The sequence below is a fragment of the Elgaria multicarinata genome, chromosome 3, assembly GCF_023053635.1.
Source record: "Elgaria multicarinata webbii isolate HBS135686 ecotype San Diego chromosome 3, rElgMul1.1.pri, whole genome shotgun sequence".
Lineage (NCBI taxonomy): Eukaryota > Metazoa > Chordata > Lepidosauria > Squamata > Anguidae > Elgaria > Elgaria multicarinata.
In genome coordinates, this window is record NC_086173.1 from 36,376,495 (window position 1) to 36,392,508 (window position 16,014).

A 16,014-nucleotide genomic window follows, 5' to 3' on the forward strand; every position below is an offset into this window, starting at 1 on the left:
ATCCCTCATGGTAATAGTATATTCAATTTGTAAGTGAAACGTTTATCATTAAACAATATTTTTCAACCCGATGCTTCTTAAACTTCAAACATTTCACAAGTTCTTTTTTTGGGGTAGGGATAGAATACCTGAAATACTATTCACTAGAACTTCCAAATAAAAATCTCACTGCGGTATTTGAAAATAGACTTAACAATGACTGAACGTGGTACTGAGAACCAGACATTTGGTAAATTGTATAAGACAACTCAAATGTCATGATCCATTTGACATTTCTGCTTTGCGCGCCCATTGATTTAAGTGACGTTTCTTCACTGTACTGATTTAGGATACATTGATAAATTTTAATCGAACAAGTAAAAATATACTTAAGATTTCATGCTTTCAGGATATTGAATCTGAAGTTTTGTTTCGTTGAATCCAAAGATTAGGCACTGCAACAGACTTTAACACCGTAATCCTCGGATTACTTACTAGGATATAAATCCAGTTAAAGTCACTGAAAATTTTGTCTGAGTAAGCATACTTGTGATTACAGTGTAAGTCAGTTAAATCTTGCCACATGAAACTATGGCCAAGATCCAAAGAGCTACTTAAATTGATGTGAGCGTGATGCAGTTTTTATCAATCCTTTTTTGAACTATCCTCACAGATTGTATCTCAAACTGCTTTTGAAACTCATTGATTTCAAAAACATCCTTGCTATGCCATATTTGTGGAAAAACAAGTCTAAGCCAATTGACTTTTACCCAGTTTGTCTGCATCTTACTTTAATTCTCTCCCCCCCCCCCTTTTAAATACATAGCAACACTTCATGGACAGCAGGATACCTTGCCTAGTGATAGCTGCCAAGTCAGACCTGCATGAAGTTAGACAAGAATACAGCATTTCCCCAGCTGACTTCTGCAAAAAACACAAAATGCCTCCACCACAAGCCTTTTCTTGTAACACTGTTGATGCGCCAAGTAAGGACATCTTCGTTAAGCTGACGACGATGGCCATGTATCCGTGAGTATCCAGACCACCCTAATATCCATACTGCATGGATCATGACAAGTTTGCATGCTGTTGTTGCCGTAAGAATGGAACTCTGTGCCCCACTGAAATTGTGTTTAGCAACAGAGGGAGATGTCCGTGATGCAACTAAATGAAAGAGTTTAAATTGGCAGAGAAATGCAAATGATACAAATTATTTTATTTTATTTTAAACATCTTTGTGCTAGCTAGTCACATAATGTGTTTTTGAGACAAGACTGTCTAAATACATTGCAGGATTAGATCTAGCTGGAAGACATGGGGTTCGATTCTCTCCATGTATGCATGCTTTGCATTGCTCATCGTCATTACTCATTCATTAACGAAGAGTTGTGAGGACCCTTGTTTATTGGGAGGGGGGAACATGGATAACTAAAGCTTCAGGTAAAATATTAGTACTTATTTTTTGAAATCAATGACACTACCTGTATAGTTTCACAAATGGATAAAAGGCTAACTTCCAAGCTACACATTGAGCATTTGATTCTTACGATGGTATCTGATTATCAGTGTGCTGTATTAGCCAGTATGTGCATGTCTCCTTATTCGGCCCTTATACATATGGTCCAAGATCCAAAGAATTCATGAAAGTAGTTCCACATGCCCAAAGAGGCTTTGGGCTCAATAGCAGCTCTCCATGCTGTATGGCAAACCACTTCTCAGAGAGAGGGCACGGTGGTCTGCTCTTCAGAGAGAAAAAAGTCAAGAAACCCTGCTGGGCATAGCCAAGCCCTTAGGCATGTGTAAACTAGCTCTTGGGACCCTGGTCATGTACTAGCTACATTTTATCACAGTGATGAAGGGGAACAGGGCATTCTTAAGGGAAAGATGTGGGTTCATTCTCTTTAAGGGAGTTAAAGCACAGGGGCACCTATTGGACAGAGCAGGGGACTACCACTTAGGCAGCACTCTGTTTCTGCTCAGGAGGCCAGAGCTGCTGTTCCCTGTGGCAATGCCATTAGCATTTCTGAATTGAAGACCCTGGCAAGCTGGAAGCAAAGAAACCACTCAAAACTATTGTACGCATGTCTTAAGTGAGATCTTGCTCTCTCTTAAATAGTCACTACTTTAACATGACACAAACATCCTAGTCACAATAACTTATTTCCAGCAGTGGTAAGCTCTGTAGTAAGGTAGAATGGCACCATCACATAGTTACAGAAATCAATTTTAACTGATCTCTTGGCTTAAAAAGAACCTTTCTATGTGCTCAGGTACCATAAGCAATGTAAAAGAGTAATTAGCACAAATATAACATTTTAGAGGGTTCAAAACACTTAATATATTGGTGTGGAAAATGGGATACCTTTAGGCAGTTTCAAGCTATAGTTTTGCTAAAGCAAACTGCCCTGCAGGCATTGTTAAAACGGAAAGTCTGCATTTTCCATGATACTTGCAGCATCACGTTTTATTTCTAGAGGCACTGCAGAAATGTGTTGCATGAGTTCCCTGGCTTATCATTCTCTATATAGGGCACACATTACTCCCAAAATGTAATAGATGCCCTGTGTTTCCTATATTCCCCACATAACTGTTTATCCGGCTTGAGATTTAGTTTGTCTTAAGATTGCGGTTTCTCACTAAGCATCTCACTCTGTTGCCAAGCAAACCCAGTCTGCAGCCTTCGCCTTTCATTGGACCTTTTGTAGATTGTTGGGTTAGAAATCATTTCAAAGTAGCAGATTCAGCCACTATTCAGTACAAACCTGAGTTCCGCCTAGAGATGTGAAGGGTTGGGGGCGGGGGAAGGAAAATGTTTCCCCCTTTCTTCTTCTAGGCCTTCACATCTGTGGTTCCACTAGAACAGGGGTGTCTCATTTTCTTCTGTGAAGTGAAATGTGGGCAGTGTCCAGTGTTGTCACAGTGCTAGGGTTTATGATGTTGTGCTAGTGTAAACAAATACTAACACAACATCATTAACTCTTGCTAGGCTAAGGGAACAGTGATTTGCCACTTAATTTCCATGGCATATTGCTGCTTTTCCCCTTTGCCTAGGCAAACTCTGATGATGTGCTAGCATTGGCTTATGCTAGGGCAACATCTTCAGCACTAGTGCTGTGATGACATTGGATGCTGCCTTCTATGTGCCCAGGAACATCCTATTCAAGTTGGCAGTAGCCTTCCTTAGTTTGTCCTCCCAGCTGGTAATTAAAGGTATACTGGCTTTCGACATGGACTTTCCATTTCTAGCTCTTCCAGTGAAGAACCATTGATAGATATTGATGGAAGATAGGTCTAATTCTTTTTTACAGCACTTATAATGTTTCTGTGCTCTAGTAGAGCATGAAGAAACACGTGAAAGTGCAAGGATCAAAAGCTTCAGGGTTGTATATTTTGACTGTTCAGTGGAGGCAAAATTACCTGCTTTTACCAGAAATCCAGATTTGTAAGAAGAAGAAATAGACGTCAAAGTTCAGGTTCTATTTTTGTTTTGCTTTTTTGCTTGATGCGTTTGGCTACCCTGGAATATATAAATATTTTGGGGGGAAAATGCAATGAAATATTTGACTTCCTTAACTTTCCCTGCTCTTTCCCTGATTCTTAAGCATGTGTGTGTTGGTTGGGATGGAAGAGGTAAGGGTAGCTGTCACTTAATGAAGTTGTTCAGTTTGAGAATGCAATTTAATCCCATTCTTTCTGTGGATTTGGGAGGAGTTACCTCTTAGTATGCAAACACCTATTCCATTCTTCTACACTTTCTAAGATCAATGTAAAATAAAAGTACTTTTTTTTTCCTTCAAGGGGATGCAGGCATATCGGCACAATGCATTTCCCCCAAAATATCTCCTCCTGGAAATCTACACAACTTTAGTCTACCCTTGCCTCACTTTTCCACAAAATGTTACCAATTTATCCCCACCTCTCTTGGTTTGGGCTCAGCCCTGGTTTCTGCCTGAGATCTCAACTCCTGTCCTTCTGTGTGTTTTCGCAGCCATGCCCGGTTACGCTGTATGTGCAGCTGCAACAGGTGTACATTTTGCATCTGTCAGAACCTCCTCAACTCAGACTTGCTGCAATCTGTAAAGAACAAACTCTTCACTGCAGTTCTTAACAGGTCTTTGATTTTATTTACTAGGAATCAGGCGTGCTTTAAAAGTACTTTTATTAAACAAATGGTTGAACTTTGTAATTGAGACAGATGCTTCACTCCATATCCATTGAGCAGGCAAATGTACCCAATGTTGCAAATATTAGTTTTGTGTTTAAAATGTTTCTTTTCAAATGGTGCTTATTCTAAGCACACCAGTTTAGCAGTTTAGTAAGAATAAAAATATAGAGTTGAGGTTGTTATCAAGATGACTGGTAAAAAGCAAAATCCTTGTTTAACAAAGGCCCAGTTCACATGTAATGGCTGTAAATCCTGAGTTAATCAAACCAAGATTTGCCACAGCATACGCCACCACCATTTTCCATATGCAGTTTCTGATCATCCTGATTAAACAACCTATGCTTTGAACGTCACGGAGGAACCTCTGATCGGACTGATTTGCTGCTGTTAACCCATGATTTGTTGCTGTTACATGTGAACAGCTCCACAGAACTGTAGCATTAGATGTATATATGTAATTTTGATGTAAAGTTTAGGAATAGGTTTCATGTAGAGGATTATAGCTGAGTTAAGGCATGAGGAAAACTGTACAGCCCGGGTCAGCAGCTAGTTTTCCTATAAGATAATTTTAATAAAAGGCGTGAAAGATAATTGATCAGTGCCTCATATGTGAACCCAGAAAAGTGGTTTGCTAACACGTTCTGTACCTCTGAAAACTCTAGCTTGGCAACTGGGAGACTAGTTGACATCCTTTTGGGGACTAGAATTGACCAGAGGCCTCCTACTATCTAAATTTCTGTATTTTTGGTTTGTGAAATATTCTAGATAGTAGTCAAATTGACTTCCTGTGTTCCAAATGCATAGGTTTGGTCCTGAGAATGGATATGGTGTGATGAGATCTGTGGCATTTAACAACAAATTCCTCTCTAACAAAATACTACCTGTTTATACATTTTAAGAATACACACTAGTAAATTGTTGTCTGCTCAAGCCATTCAAATACTCTGGGAAAGATAACTGACAGCTAGCAAATATTCTGTAAAGATTATTCAGTATTGCAAGCAGTGCTTTATCTAATTTATACCGCAGCATGAATCGAATCCTTTTCTGTCTCACTCATACACACACACACACACACACAGAGAAAAGGATTTAGCAGGTCCATAAATGTTAAATGCACACCCCATCTTGTGTCAGACTGGACCAGAAAAGGAATGGCAGTTCAGATCAAATTATATTTCTGTGGTGTAGAAGTTCTTCCTAGTTAGTAGCCTTATTGTAGTGACCTCTGGTTGGAATTAAATGTTTTGGAAAACTAAGTTTATGGGAGGTTTCTGTGCTTGACAAAACTTAAGACTTGACTCTGAAAGTGCATTTTAAAGCACAACTATTTAAGTGCATAGTAGGGAGATCTATAAGGAATATGAAAGTATTCATGTAGTAAGAAACTCACACCCCTGATCTGTGCCCCTTGGTCATTCCAGCTGCACAGCTCTTGTTAACTGCTGCCAGGAAATTTTAAGTAGGAAGCAAGTCTCTGAAACCTTATTCAAGCTAACCCTGTATCTTAGGTGTTGACTAGCTAGCTCTCTGCAACCCAGGTCATTAATCTGGCCTTGGTCTATCTCTGTATATATGGGAGAGGACTAAACATTATACTGCTAGCAACATGTTGCCAAGTTTTAAATGCCTGTCATTGTTCATGACAGACAACCAAAAGAAATATATTCTCCCCTTGAGGGCAAGAGGAGAAAGGTCCTTCTCTGGAGGTAGGTCGGCAGAATCTGAACTTTGAATAGGAGAGGTGGGGTTCCCCTTAATTTTATTTATTTATTTATTTATTTATTTATTTATTTATTTATTTATTACATTTCTATACCGCCCAATAGCCGGAGCTCTCTGGGTGGTTCACAAAATCCTCAGGTGATCACCTTAATCCTCAGGTGACTTTCTGTCTTTGTTACGGGAGGCAGGTGCCTATTGCAGCTTCCTTTTTTGGGGAGGTGGGGTGAGTTCTCATCACTCCCCCCAAAAGAGAAGGTTTTTTTTGGACAGATTGTTTTTTCAGGCCACCATCAGCAGCTGAGGTGGCAAATCTGAGTCTGGACTATGTCTGGACTTCCACTGAGTCTGAATGCTCACATGACTTAATGCTCCTCCATACAGAAAAAAAAGGGGGGGCTATGAGCAGCCCTAGAGAACTGGGCTTTCCCCAAGCTAGCTGCCTTCTTCTCAAATTCACAGGTAATCCCAGACTTCCCATTTTTCTGTACCATATAGTATGTCCATTTCACACAGCTCACAAATGGCAACCATTATTTTTCCACTGTGCAAAATGTAGTATCACAGTTGTACATATAACTGCAGTTCCCATCTCACTTGTATGCAGAAATACAGTATTTTTCTGTGTATATGCACCCTCAGTGTGTGTGTGTGTGTAGGGGTCACCCAGTGCAAAATATAAAAAATAAGTGCGTCACCTCCTGACTGTGTGTGCAAAACCGCATAACATCGCCTAGTGGGAACAGCATTAGCTTCAGTGTGAATTTCTCTTCCCATGAAACCTTCCTAACTGACCGCATTTCACTAGGTGGCACCCTTTTTAAGCACAATTTTGCCCTAGGGTGGGAGGCTCATGTGTGAGGTCCTTAAAAAGAACAGTGTGACCTGTGCTGTTGCAGTTTTAAGAGCAACAAGCTTTGGCTATTGCGTAGTATAGAATTATAATAAGTAGGCTCTTGACTTTCATGCTTTATCAGACAATATAACTATAAGGGAAGCTTACTTTTATCTCTTCCCTGACTAGCCAGATTTATAAGCCAGGGTTTGTTGTTCATTTATGACTCTAGCTCATTTGGAGAGAGACAAGTCAGAGTTCCCAGCGTTTTAGCCATTCCTGCTTGCAGGAGGAGCCAAGCGGGAGCAATGTGGCACACTGCTTGATTCCTCTAAGCATCACATGTGAATCAGGCCATACTCTTGTAAAGAATTTCTTGACTATAGCTGAACATTTAATTAGACTTTATGTAAATGGTTAAGTAAGACTGAAGTTGTGGATCTCCTGTCAGCCTGAGAAAAAGCAGAGGTGACGAGCATAGGACTTGTATTACAAGAACTCTACCAAAGGTGTGGATCCAAGTGCCCCAGGGAAGTTTTCCTGTCGTTATAGAAATAGAAATTCATTTTAATGCAGAATTGTATCCCCGTTATGGGATGCAGGATTGTTGGTTTGAACTGCCCTGGCATTCTGCCTTTATAGATTTAACTAGGAATAGGGCTTTCTTCAAAACATTGTACACAACATGCCATAGAGGAAACAGTTGACCCATCTTGGATTATTTTTAATTTGTTTTCTCCTTTAGGTGTTCGTTTTCATTTGTCTGGCTGGCACTTACTCTCCTCTTACTGCATTCTTATGCCTCTCTTTAAAAATGAATTTCTGAATGTGTCTTCTAATTCATTGTGTGTTTTGTCTCCAACCCATCAGCCTGGCTATTTATTTTTATTTTTATTTATTTTTTTGGTTGTCTTCATGTCTTATGGATGTTAGAGGCTGAGTTTCTGTGTCTGTGTTGTTGGCTTGCTATATTAAAAACTTGTTTCTCTTGTATAGTTAGCAGCATTTTACTCTGGCTTGAAACCCTTAGTGGGTAACATTAAATCTCAACTCAAAAGTGGGACTCTCCATCTGACAGTTTTCTTTTCTTGATACCTTGAAGCTGAAGCTATCCTATTAGAAAGCCTTTTTCTTGTAGAAAATTCAGGGTTGGGGTGTTTTTATTTTATTCCATTGTTTTGAGTTTCATGGAAACGAATTGAATTACAAATGGATGTGAGGTATAAACCTCTAATTACATGGAATCAGGATCGTGATATATTGTGACAAGTAATAATCAAAACAAGTATGTTGGTTTCATAAAGTTTGTGTGTTCTTGGCAAAATAGTCTTGCCAAGGAACCTGTCTCCCAGTCAATATAAATTGGAGCGTTGCTTTCTATTCCTCCATGCCCCAGCCTGAAGATTTGAAAAGGGTCACAATTACTTGACTTGACCTATCGGAAATAATTGTTTCAAGGATTTGTTGGCCCCCAGCCAAAGATGCAAAGAATTAAGTAGGTCTGGCATAAGGAATTGCATATATGACTACTTGACCCACAAGTGCCAGACCCCCCATTCTTTTTACCAAACTCTTGTACCTAACCTCCCCTCCAATGTTGCCTTCATCTGGGGGTTGCCTTTGATATGGTTGGAGAAATGGGGCATGGTAAGCTATTTATCCTCTGCCTTCATGAAATTAAGAGCACATGTGATTGCTCTAAACCTATGGTAGATGCGTGTGGGAACAATGAGGTGATTCTCCCTAAACATATCATTTCTAATTGAGAAAATGAGGCATGCTTGGGCAAGAAATTGGATTGTGTTGGTGGCAAGATGAGCTGCATCCTCCCTCTTACATGGCATCATCATCATCATCATCATCATTATTATTATTATTATTATTATTATTATTTGTATCCCACCTTTTGCCCAATACTGGGCCTCAAGGCAGCCTTACAAAATTTAAAACATACATTTTAAACCTAGGAAAAGAAATGTACAAAAAAAAAGTTTTTAAAAATACAATATTAAAACAAACGTTTAAAATACACGAAAATTGTAGAAGTCCTTAACATAGATGGAGGACCAGATTATTGTCCAAAGGCCCACTGGAACAAACAAGTTTTTGCCTGCTTCCGAAAGCCCATCAAGGAGGGAGCCAGTCTAGCTTCCCTGGGAAGAGAGTTCCAAAGTACTGGAACAGCCACCGAGAAGGCCCTCTCCCATGTTCCCACCAGGCGCACCTGAGAAGATGGTGGGACTGTAAACTGCCCAGAGAGCTTCGGTTATGGGGCAGTATATAAATGTAATAAATAAATAAATAAATAAATAAATATTGTAATGTCTGGCTGGTGGCTAATGAAGCTACCCTACACTTTAAAAACTTTATTGTACTTCCTCTAGTTCTTAAGAGCATATTTAAGCTGGTGTACTCCTGATCCTCTTTATTCTTTTGGTTTGTATTTTGGTTACTCTTAACTTAGGCAGGCCCAATGCCGTTCTGTTTCAATGTCATTCATTGATTAGGACCGGGGGTGGGGAACCCCGGTCCTAATCAAATGCGTGCATATTATTATTATTATTATTATTATTATTATTATTATTATTATTATTATTATAGGATCCTGCTCTCCCATCCCAAATTTTTCTTTAAACCTTTTTGGCTTTGAAAAACAGTCTAGGGGTTGGTATGAGCAGTGTTTGCCTATGTGAACTGCTGCTTAACTTACTGTTATATGTGTGGCTGATCTGGTTGGTGGTTTAATGGCAAGTTAATGATGTCATCACTTGCTGTTTAAAAATTTCCCCATATTTCGCATGCAGGAATTCTGGAGTCTTGTTATAACTCTTGCTGATTTCCTTGTTGACACTGCTGCGACCCTGAGGGAATAAGGATTGAAGGATACGTTAAACAAACTCTCATCTTGCCTTCTACATGTTCCCACCTCTTGTTTAATAGTGTCACTATTTCCCATACAAAACTAATACTTCTGCTCAGTTTTATGTTTTAGTTCACAAGTAACTGGTTTTACGACTAATTAGTTTCTGCTACAGGGCCCAGTTATTTCACTGTTGAAATAAAATAACAGATGGCTAAAAAGTAGAACTTAAAATGCATTTTTTCTTTACAGAATAGAATAGAATGTGGTTTCTATTTGGAAAACACCCTGCATTCATTAATGTAAAACATTGGTTATGTTAAACAAAAATGTATTCCTGAATCCTTCATCAACCCTTGTGCATGTGCTCTGGTGTTGTTGTTGTGGTTTATAAAAAGAGTATAAAAGCCTAATTCAGTACGAATACTGTACCTATATGATCTGAAAGTCGTGTAAAAGTTGCACAGAGAATGGGTTTCAAAAGTAAAGTGAGACTTGGCCCTCCGTGTATTGTAAACGCATTATTTGTTTTCCTTTCTATTTATGATTATTTATGGTAGAACGATATATGAGGGAAATGTGATTTCCAGGCCCAAGTTTGTTTCCTTATAATGCTAAGTAGGGCTGGGGACTTTTGGTTTAGCCGCTGATTCTTCCCTGCAAATGCCCCCATGCGTTGGTTTCTCTCCAACTAGACTCCCAAGAATAGAAGGCCCCACTTGCAAGGTGGAAAAACCTTCGAGGCATTTGTAGGGGAGAAGTAGCTGGCACCGGAAGGCTCAGTTGCCCCCATACAAATGCCCCCCCACCTCAGTTTGCTTTTGCATTAACTGATACGTGTTTAGGAAACATGTTTGCCGGTATAATGTTCTGTGCTTAGACTATCACCACGTAACTCTGCACGGGAATTTCCGTGTCCACCCATAAAGACTGCAGGTCTGTACAAATATACAAAAATAAAATAAATAAATAAAAATTCATCAGCACCTTTTTAAAAAAGCCCTTCCTTTAAGTAAAAGTAAACACATAAAAGTAACAAGAGGCAAAAGTAAAATTATTCCCATGTGTTAACTGTCTCTGAGGCATATTGCATTATTTTTAGCACGACAATCCAAAAAATGAATTTCCAAGTCACCTGGCAGTTCTTATACTTGGGTTGGCTAACAATAAAGACATTTATTTCAAGACAGGGGGTTGGATCCAGGTTCTGCCTTCTGCTCGCCGAAGGTCCCTCTGCCCAATTTTTGGGATTCCCCCCTCTCCCTCACCCCATTCTGCAGGATCTCTGTGTATCATTTTCAAGAGCCCAGAAAGACTGCTGTTGTAAGGCAGGAAACTCCACTTCCACCAGCACAGTTGATCCACTGTAAATCGGTATCCAATCCCTAGATTTCCTTTGAATCCCTAATGAATTTTACATGCTACTTCATTAACTTGCAAACAAGAGCAAAGGTTTTCTTATTAAAAACAGATTGGTAGCTGACAATGCCATGTTGGTGTGTAATTTGCTGTTTTGAGCCATGCTATGAACTGCCAACTGTGTGCATGTGTGTAAAAAGGTTAAGAGCCCGTGTAGATGAGTTGGGTGCCATGCTGTTATCCGATGAGGGGAGCAGTATTATTCACCAGGTGCACGCCGTCAGCTCTGTAGAGAATTCCATCTTCATGGAGTCATCCCTTGATCCACAGTTACTTGAAGACAGGTAACACAATCCCGAATAATTCCTCCCTGAAGGAGAAACCAAACATATGCCTTGCTTTAATATAATTTGAAAGAACTAACCCATGCTGGAGACGTTTGCTTTTAATCCGTTTCAAGATCACATCCCACAAGAATAAAGATTTGGAGATTGATTGCAGGTGGTTTTGGACCTGGCTTCACTGATTGCTGGCAATAAACCAGCAAGGCTGTTAATGTTGCATGGAGTATCGGAATATGCAAAGTGTTAGAAGTATTCTTGCTTGAGTGCCTGAAAAATAACTTAATCCGGTTTGGCCTGTTTGTGGCGGTGCGTAACAATGGTTTTGTGAAGGAGCCTGGTAGTTCTTTAACTTGCACTTCAAAATCTGTTCTGTACTATGTTAGAGGATCTCTGTGTCATGTGCTTTTGAAATGTTCCCATTATTTCTAATTTGGGTTTGAAAATGCCTTAGCCTTCTGGCCTTCTGTTCTGTAGTATAGTCTTAAATCTGTTCTATAACATTCAATTTGAGAATCAGTGTGCCTTGAATTGAGGTCACTACAGTAACCTTTGCTTAAAAACTTTTATCTGTCATGTTATTGTAAGCCACCTTTTAACAAGAGGTTTTAACTGAGCATGCTCACAAACTAGTGCATGGGGGGACGGACTTGGACTATGGGCTCTCTCTTTCTGGCTCAGTTCAGACAACATGTTTGTCAATTATGGTTTTAGAACTCCACAGTGGAGCTTTTATACCACATTTCACTGTTGAGAAATATGTTGTCTGGTGTGAAAACTCCATGCAACAGTGGAGTTTTTTTTGGAAAACACTCCATGCAGAATATCCACCCTGTGTAGAGGAGAGTTCCTGCACAACCATTGTGTTGTGTGCTGTGTGGTGGGATCCGTGAAGTTTTCCGTTGAGTTGACTTCTCCCACTAGCTACAGAGTTCTCTAGCAAGAGCAGCGAAAGGAGCGAATGTCACTCTAGGAGAGCCGCTGAGATTGGTTTTTTGCAGCAATGGCTGATGTGATACTATCGAGAGGAGAGAGGGTGGGGGATCTGTCAATCAAACATCATGATAGATTTTACTCACCTCCACGGTAGCCCACAGTCACACAACGGTGGAGTTCGAATATGTTGTGTGGGGAGTACCGCCTAAAAACTCAACTGTTAAGTGGAGTTTTCACGCTGTGTTGACTAATGTGTTGTCTGAACTGAGCCTTTCTCTCTCTCTCTGTTTTGGTCTTGTCAAGTTTGTTGTGGCTTTCTTTCATCCACCATGCTCATGCTATTCTGTTGCATTTTGTTTTCGTCTATTAATATCCATCGCTGTTTCACTAACTCCTTGGCCCTTATAACCGTTTACAGCATAAGGATGAGAATGATTAACCATTGTGTGTAGGCCCTGCCGTTGGGTAGAAGCATCGCAACCAAGGTATCACCATATAGAGGTGGTCATGCAGTTAGTTTGAAGGTACAATTACCTTTCCCTCTAGGAGCTGGCTAGGGAACACACAACCAGTATTCTCTGACAATTGTACCGTTATTACATTTAAGTCAAACGTTTGAATGCTTCTGGAGGAGGCAGGAGGGCAATCATTTTGCTGCCTTATAGATACACTCTGAATCAATATGAGTGCCATGACAACCCACCCAAAAACACACACACACACACACACACACACCCCTAGGTGTTTCATGAGGCTGGGGTGATAACATGACATGGGCAAATGGCAGGCCTTCCAGATATTACACTGACCACATAAGATCGCCTATAGGGATGATATATAAATTGGCCATCAGTGGCAGGAGAAATCTCCAACGGGAGCAGGGGCTGAGGGGAGGAGGCAGGGAGTTAAAATGCTTATGGACAACCTTGATTGTGTGTTCTTTTGATATGATAAAGACATTTGCCGTAGTCATTTTACTGTTCTAGCTTTTGGGAAAATGTTCTCCTTGTCAGTTTACCTCTTCAAAACAGTCAATTTCATTATACCAAAATGCTGGGTTTTTTTCTTGTGTGCAGTTCTTTTGCAACTTTTTGTAGCCAAATTATTTCTGCATTCTTCCTCCAAGCATAGTCCCAACCAGTGAAGAGCCTGATTTTTCTCAAACTGTTTCACATAGGTTGTATTGAGAGAAAGAATTCCATTATATTGCTTACTAGATCAGTCTTTCAAATGGACCCATCAGTGCTTCTAATACACTGCCGGTGCCATATCAGTGTGGGTCCTTTGTAGATACATCAGCAGCCTGAGAGAAACATTCTCCGATTTACAGAGACCGTTCACTACTTGTTTGCTAAGTTACTTGCTGTAAACAAGTCACTATTGACAAGCCTTAATTAGATTAACTTTAGTCATTTTATAATTGCAAGCTTACAAGCAATACAAGGGCCCTTCTTTAGCGTGAGATTTTTGCAGCAGCAGCAAAAACAAAACAAGCAAGCAAACAAATAAAAATCAGGCAAAGAAAGGGTTGCTCAAAGAATTTTCTTTGGTCAAGAGCAGCCTTATAGTATGAGACCAAGCCTGGCATTGAACTTGACCAACCAATTCATTTTATGCTGCTGTGAAAAGTTAATTGAACTACAGTGACCGAACTGTAATACAACAGTGCTCTGCACAGTTACAACAGAAAACCTCACCAGTTTATATAACAGGTTTTAAACTGACAAGCATTACACATTTCCAAAAGCTTATGTGTTGTGAGCTGCGTGTTGTTTTTCTTCTGATGTTGCCATCACAAAATCAGTTACATTTTCTTAATGCTTTATATTGTAGGCATGTGACACAAGCAGACCTCAAGAGCTCTACCTTTTGGCTTCGAGCAAGTTTTGGTGCTACAGTCTTTGCTGTTTTGGGCTTCGCCATGTACAGAGCATTACTAAAGCAGCGATGATCTGGAAGACAGCACATTTCTTGGGGGGTGGGGTGCGGGGAGGGGGTTACCAAAAGGGGGAAAAAGAAACCTTTATGTACATTCTAAATCTGCTAGAAATATTTATATATGCGAGTTACTTTATTATTTGTAATTCATGGATAAGATTATTTTAAATGATAGTTCTAAACTTGCAGTATTGCATAGGTTGTGGAAGAGAGGTTTTGCATTACAGTGGCTACCACTGGCTACATTTGTACGGCCAAAAGGGAATTATTGTAAAATAACTTGTATATATTAAGGCAGTGAGGCATAACATCCCTAAAAGTTATTAGAAACGCCATTGTTAGATGTTTCAAATGGAGTGAGAGAGAGTGCAATTCAAATTTAATTTCCGCAACGTAGGTTCAAGTCCAGGATCATCATTCATTCATTTATTTATTTCACAAGTATCAGAAGCTCTCTTTTGGGCTACAGGGTTTGGGGAAGGCTGGCTATTTTTGTCTTTAGTAAACTGAGCTGCTCATTTACTCACTGATCATATTTCACAGAAGTGTTTTAATGTGGCAAATTTGACTGGACTTGGATTGATTTTTTTATATCCTACATTATACAACTAAATGTGCCACAGGTCAAGGAGGAGAGGGAGAAGGCTGGGATGTTCCCTTTGTTAAATCAGAAGCAGGTGTCATCTATGACCTGTCAACATCTGACGCTGTGTGCCATTCTGTGGCGCTCTCATTTTCCTCTTACGTTTTGTAGCTTTTTCAAATTCAGTGGGCAATCAATTTGTATATTATAACTGTTTATAATTCACCAGAAGTGTTTGTTTCATCCCTCACTCTCCTAAAAGATGTGTATGGGGTAGAAATGAAATAGTACACAGTACTTTACTCTACTGGGTAGTAGATTAGTTGCATGGTTTGCACTGCATCCTATACTTGGCTGGAATTACCTGTAGGTGGCATTTTTAAAACAAAACAGAGGGTCAAATCGCCCTGATAAATGGAAATTCCTCCTGTCAAACCTATTTTTTCCCCATCACTGCCCTTTTCAAGTATTTCAATAAATAACTGTACTGTGCTGTGTTTTGAATGCTCTTTCTTGTACTCTGAGGGGCAATATTGATCCAGTGTGCATAGCAGTGAAGTATCACTGTTTCCCCAGCCCTTCAACGTACCTCCAAGACAGATTATACCCCAGGAGGAGGAGGGTGGTGGTGGTAGCTGTGCCTAAAATGTGAAAATGCAATCTTTTGGAAAAGGATCTTTCTTTTGGAAAAGGATATTACTCATCTCCTGGTTCAAATCTCTGCACAGCCATGAATTTCACTGGGATAGCCTTCTCTTATCACTCTGCTTATCTTGCTGCAAAGGGTGCCTGGGAGGAAGAGCAGAACTGGTGTGTTGGCCTGAGACACTTGCCAGCAGAGGTGCCCACCTGAAAAATTCTGCATGAACAAAAAGATGACGTTTAGGTCACCTTATACGATTTGAGAAACTCTGTGGTAGCAGCAGGGTGAATGGCTAGTACTTTCTGACATGTAAAACCCATCTTCCCAGCTAGAGACATGGAAGAACCTGGGGCACTTAACAAAGTAAAATTCCTGATCTTTTATTTTCTGGGTTTCATATAGTGCAATAGGTATAGCTGTACAATAGGTAAATAAGTAACCTGGAGCTAATAGGTCATGCCTTTTCCTACCACCACTCACTGAAAGGGTGGATATTCCTGGCCTTGAAGGAAGTATAGCCAGCCCAATATCACCCCGACAATCTCCCTACCATAGGTGTTCAGGTGTTGCATTACAGTATTTGGTGTTCAAATCAGATGGTTTTGAGTAAGAAAGCCAACTAAGCACTACTTCCTTCTCTAGTTCAGGTGGGA

General features: G+C 40.0%; 1 protein-coding gene across 5 annotated transcripts in view; it reads left to right on the top strand.

The window, feature by feature from the left end:
• Positions 1–14,174, top strand: part of RHOT1 (ras homolog family member T1) — a 48,820-nt gene extending 34,646 nt beyond the window's left edge. Inside the window, exons 18-21 of one of the 5 annotated variants that reach the window (XM_063119911.1) lie at positions 806–1,008; positions 3,968–4,090; positions 11,121–11,264; positions 14,031–14,174. In XM_063119911.1, coding sequence (XP_062975981.1) covers positions 806–1,008; positions 3,968–4,090; positions 11,121–11,264; positions 14,031–14,148 — 588 coding nt within the window. In that variant the 3' untranslated portion in view covers positions 14,149–14,174. Of the gene's footprint in view, positions 1–805; positions 1,009–3,967; positions 4,091–7,446; positions 7,544–11,120; positions 11,265–14,030 lie in introns of those variants that run through there. The other 4 variants (XM_063119913.1, XM_063119912.1, XM_063119914.1 and 1 more) reach the window with 4 other exon arrangements.
• Positions 14,175–16,014: the final 1,840 nt, after the last annotated feature.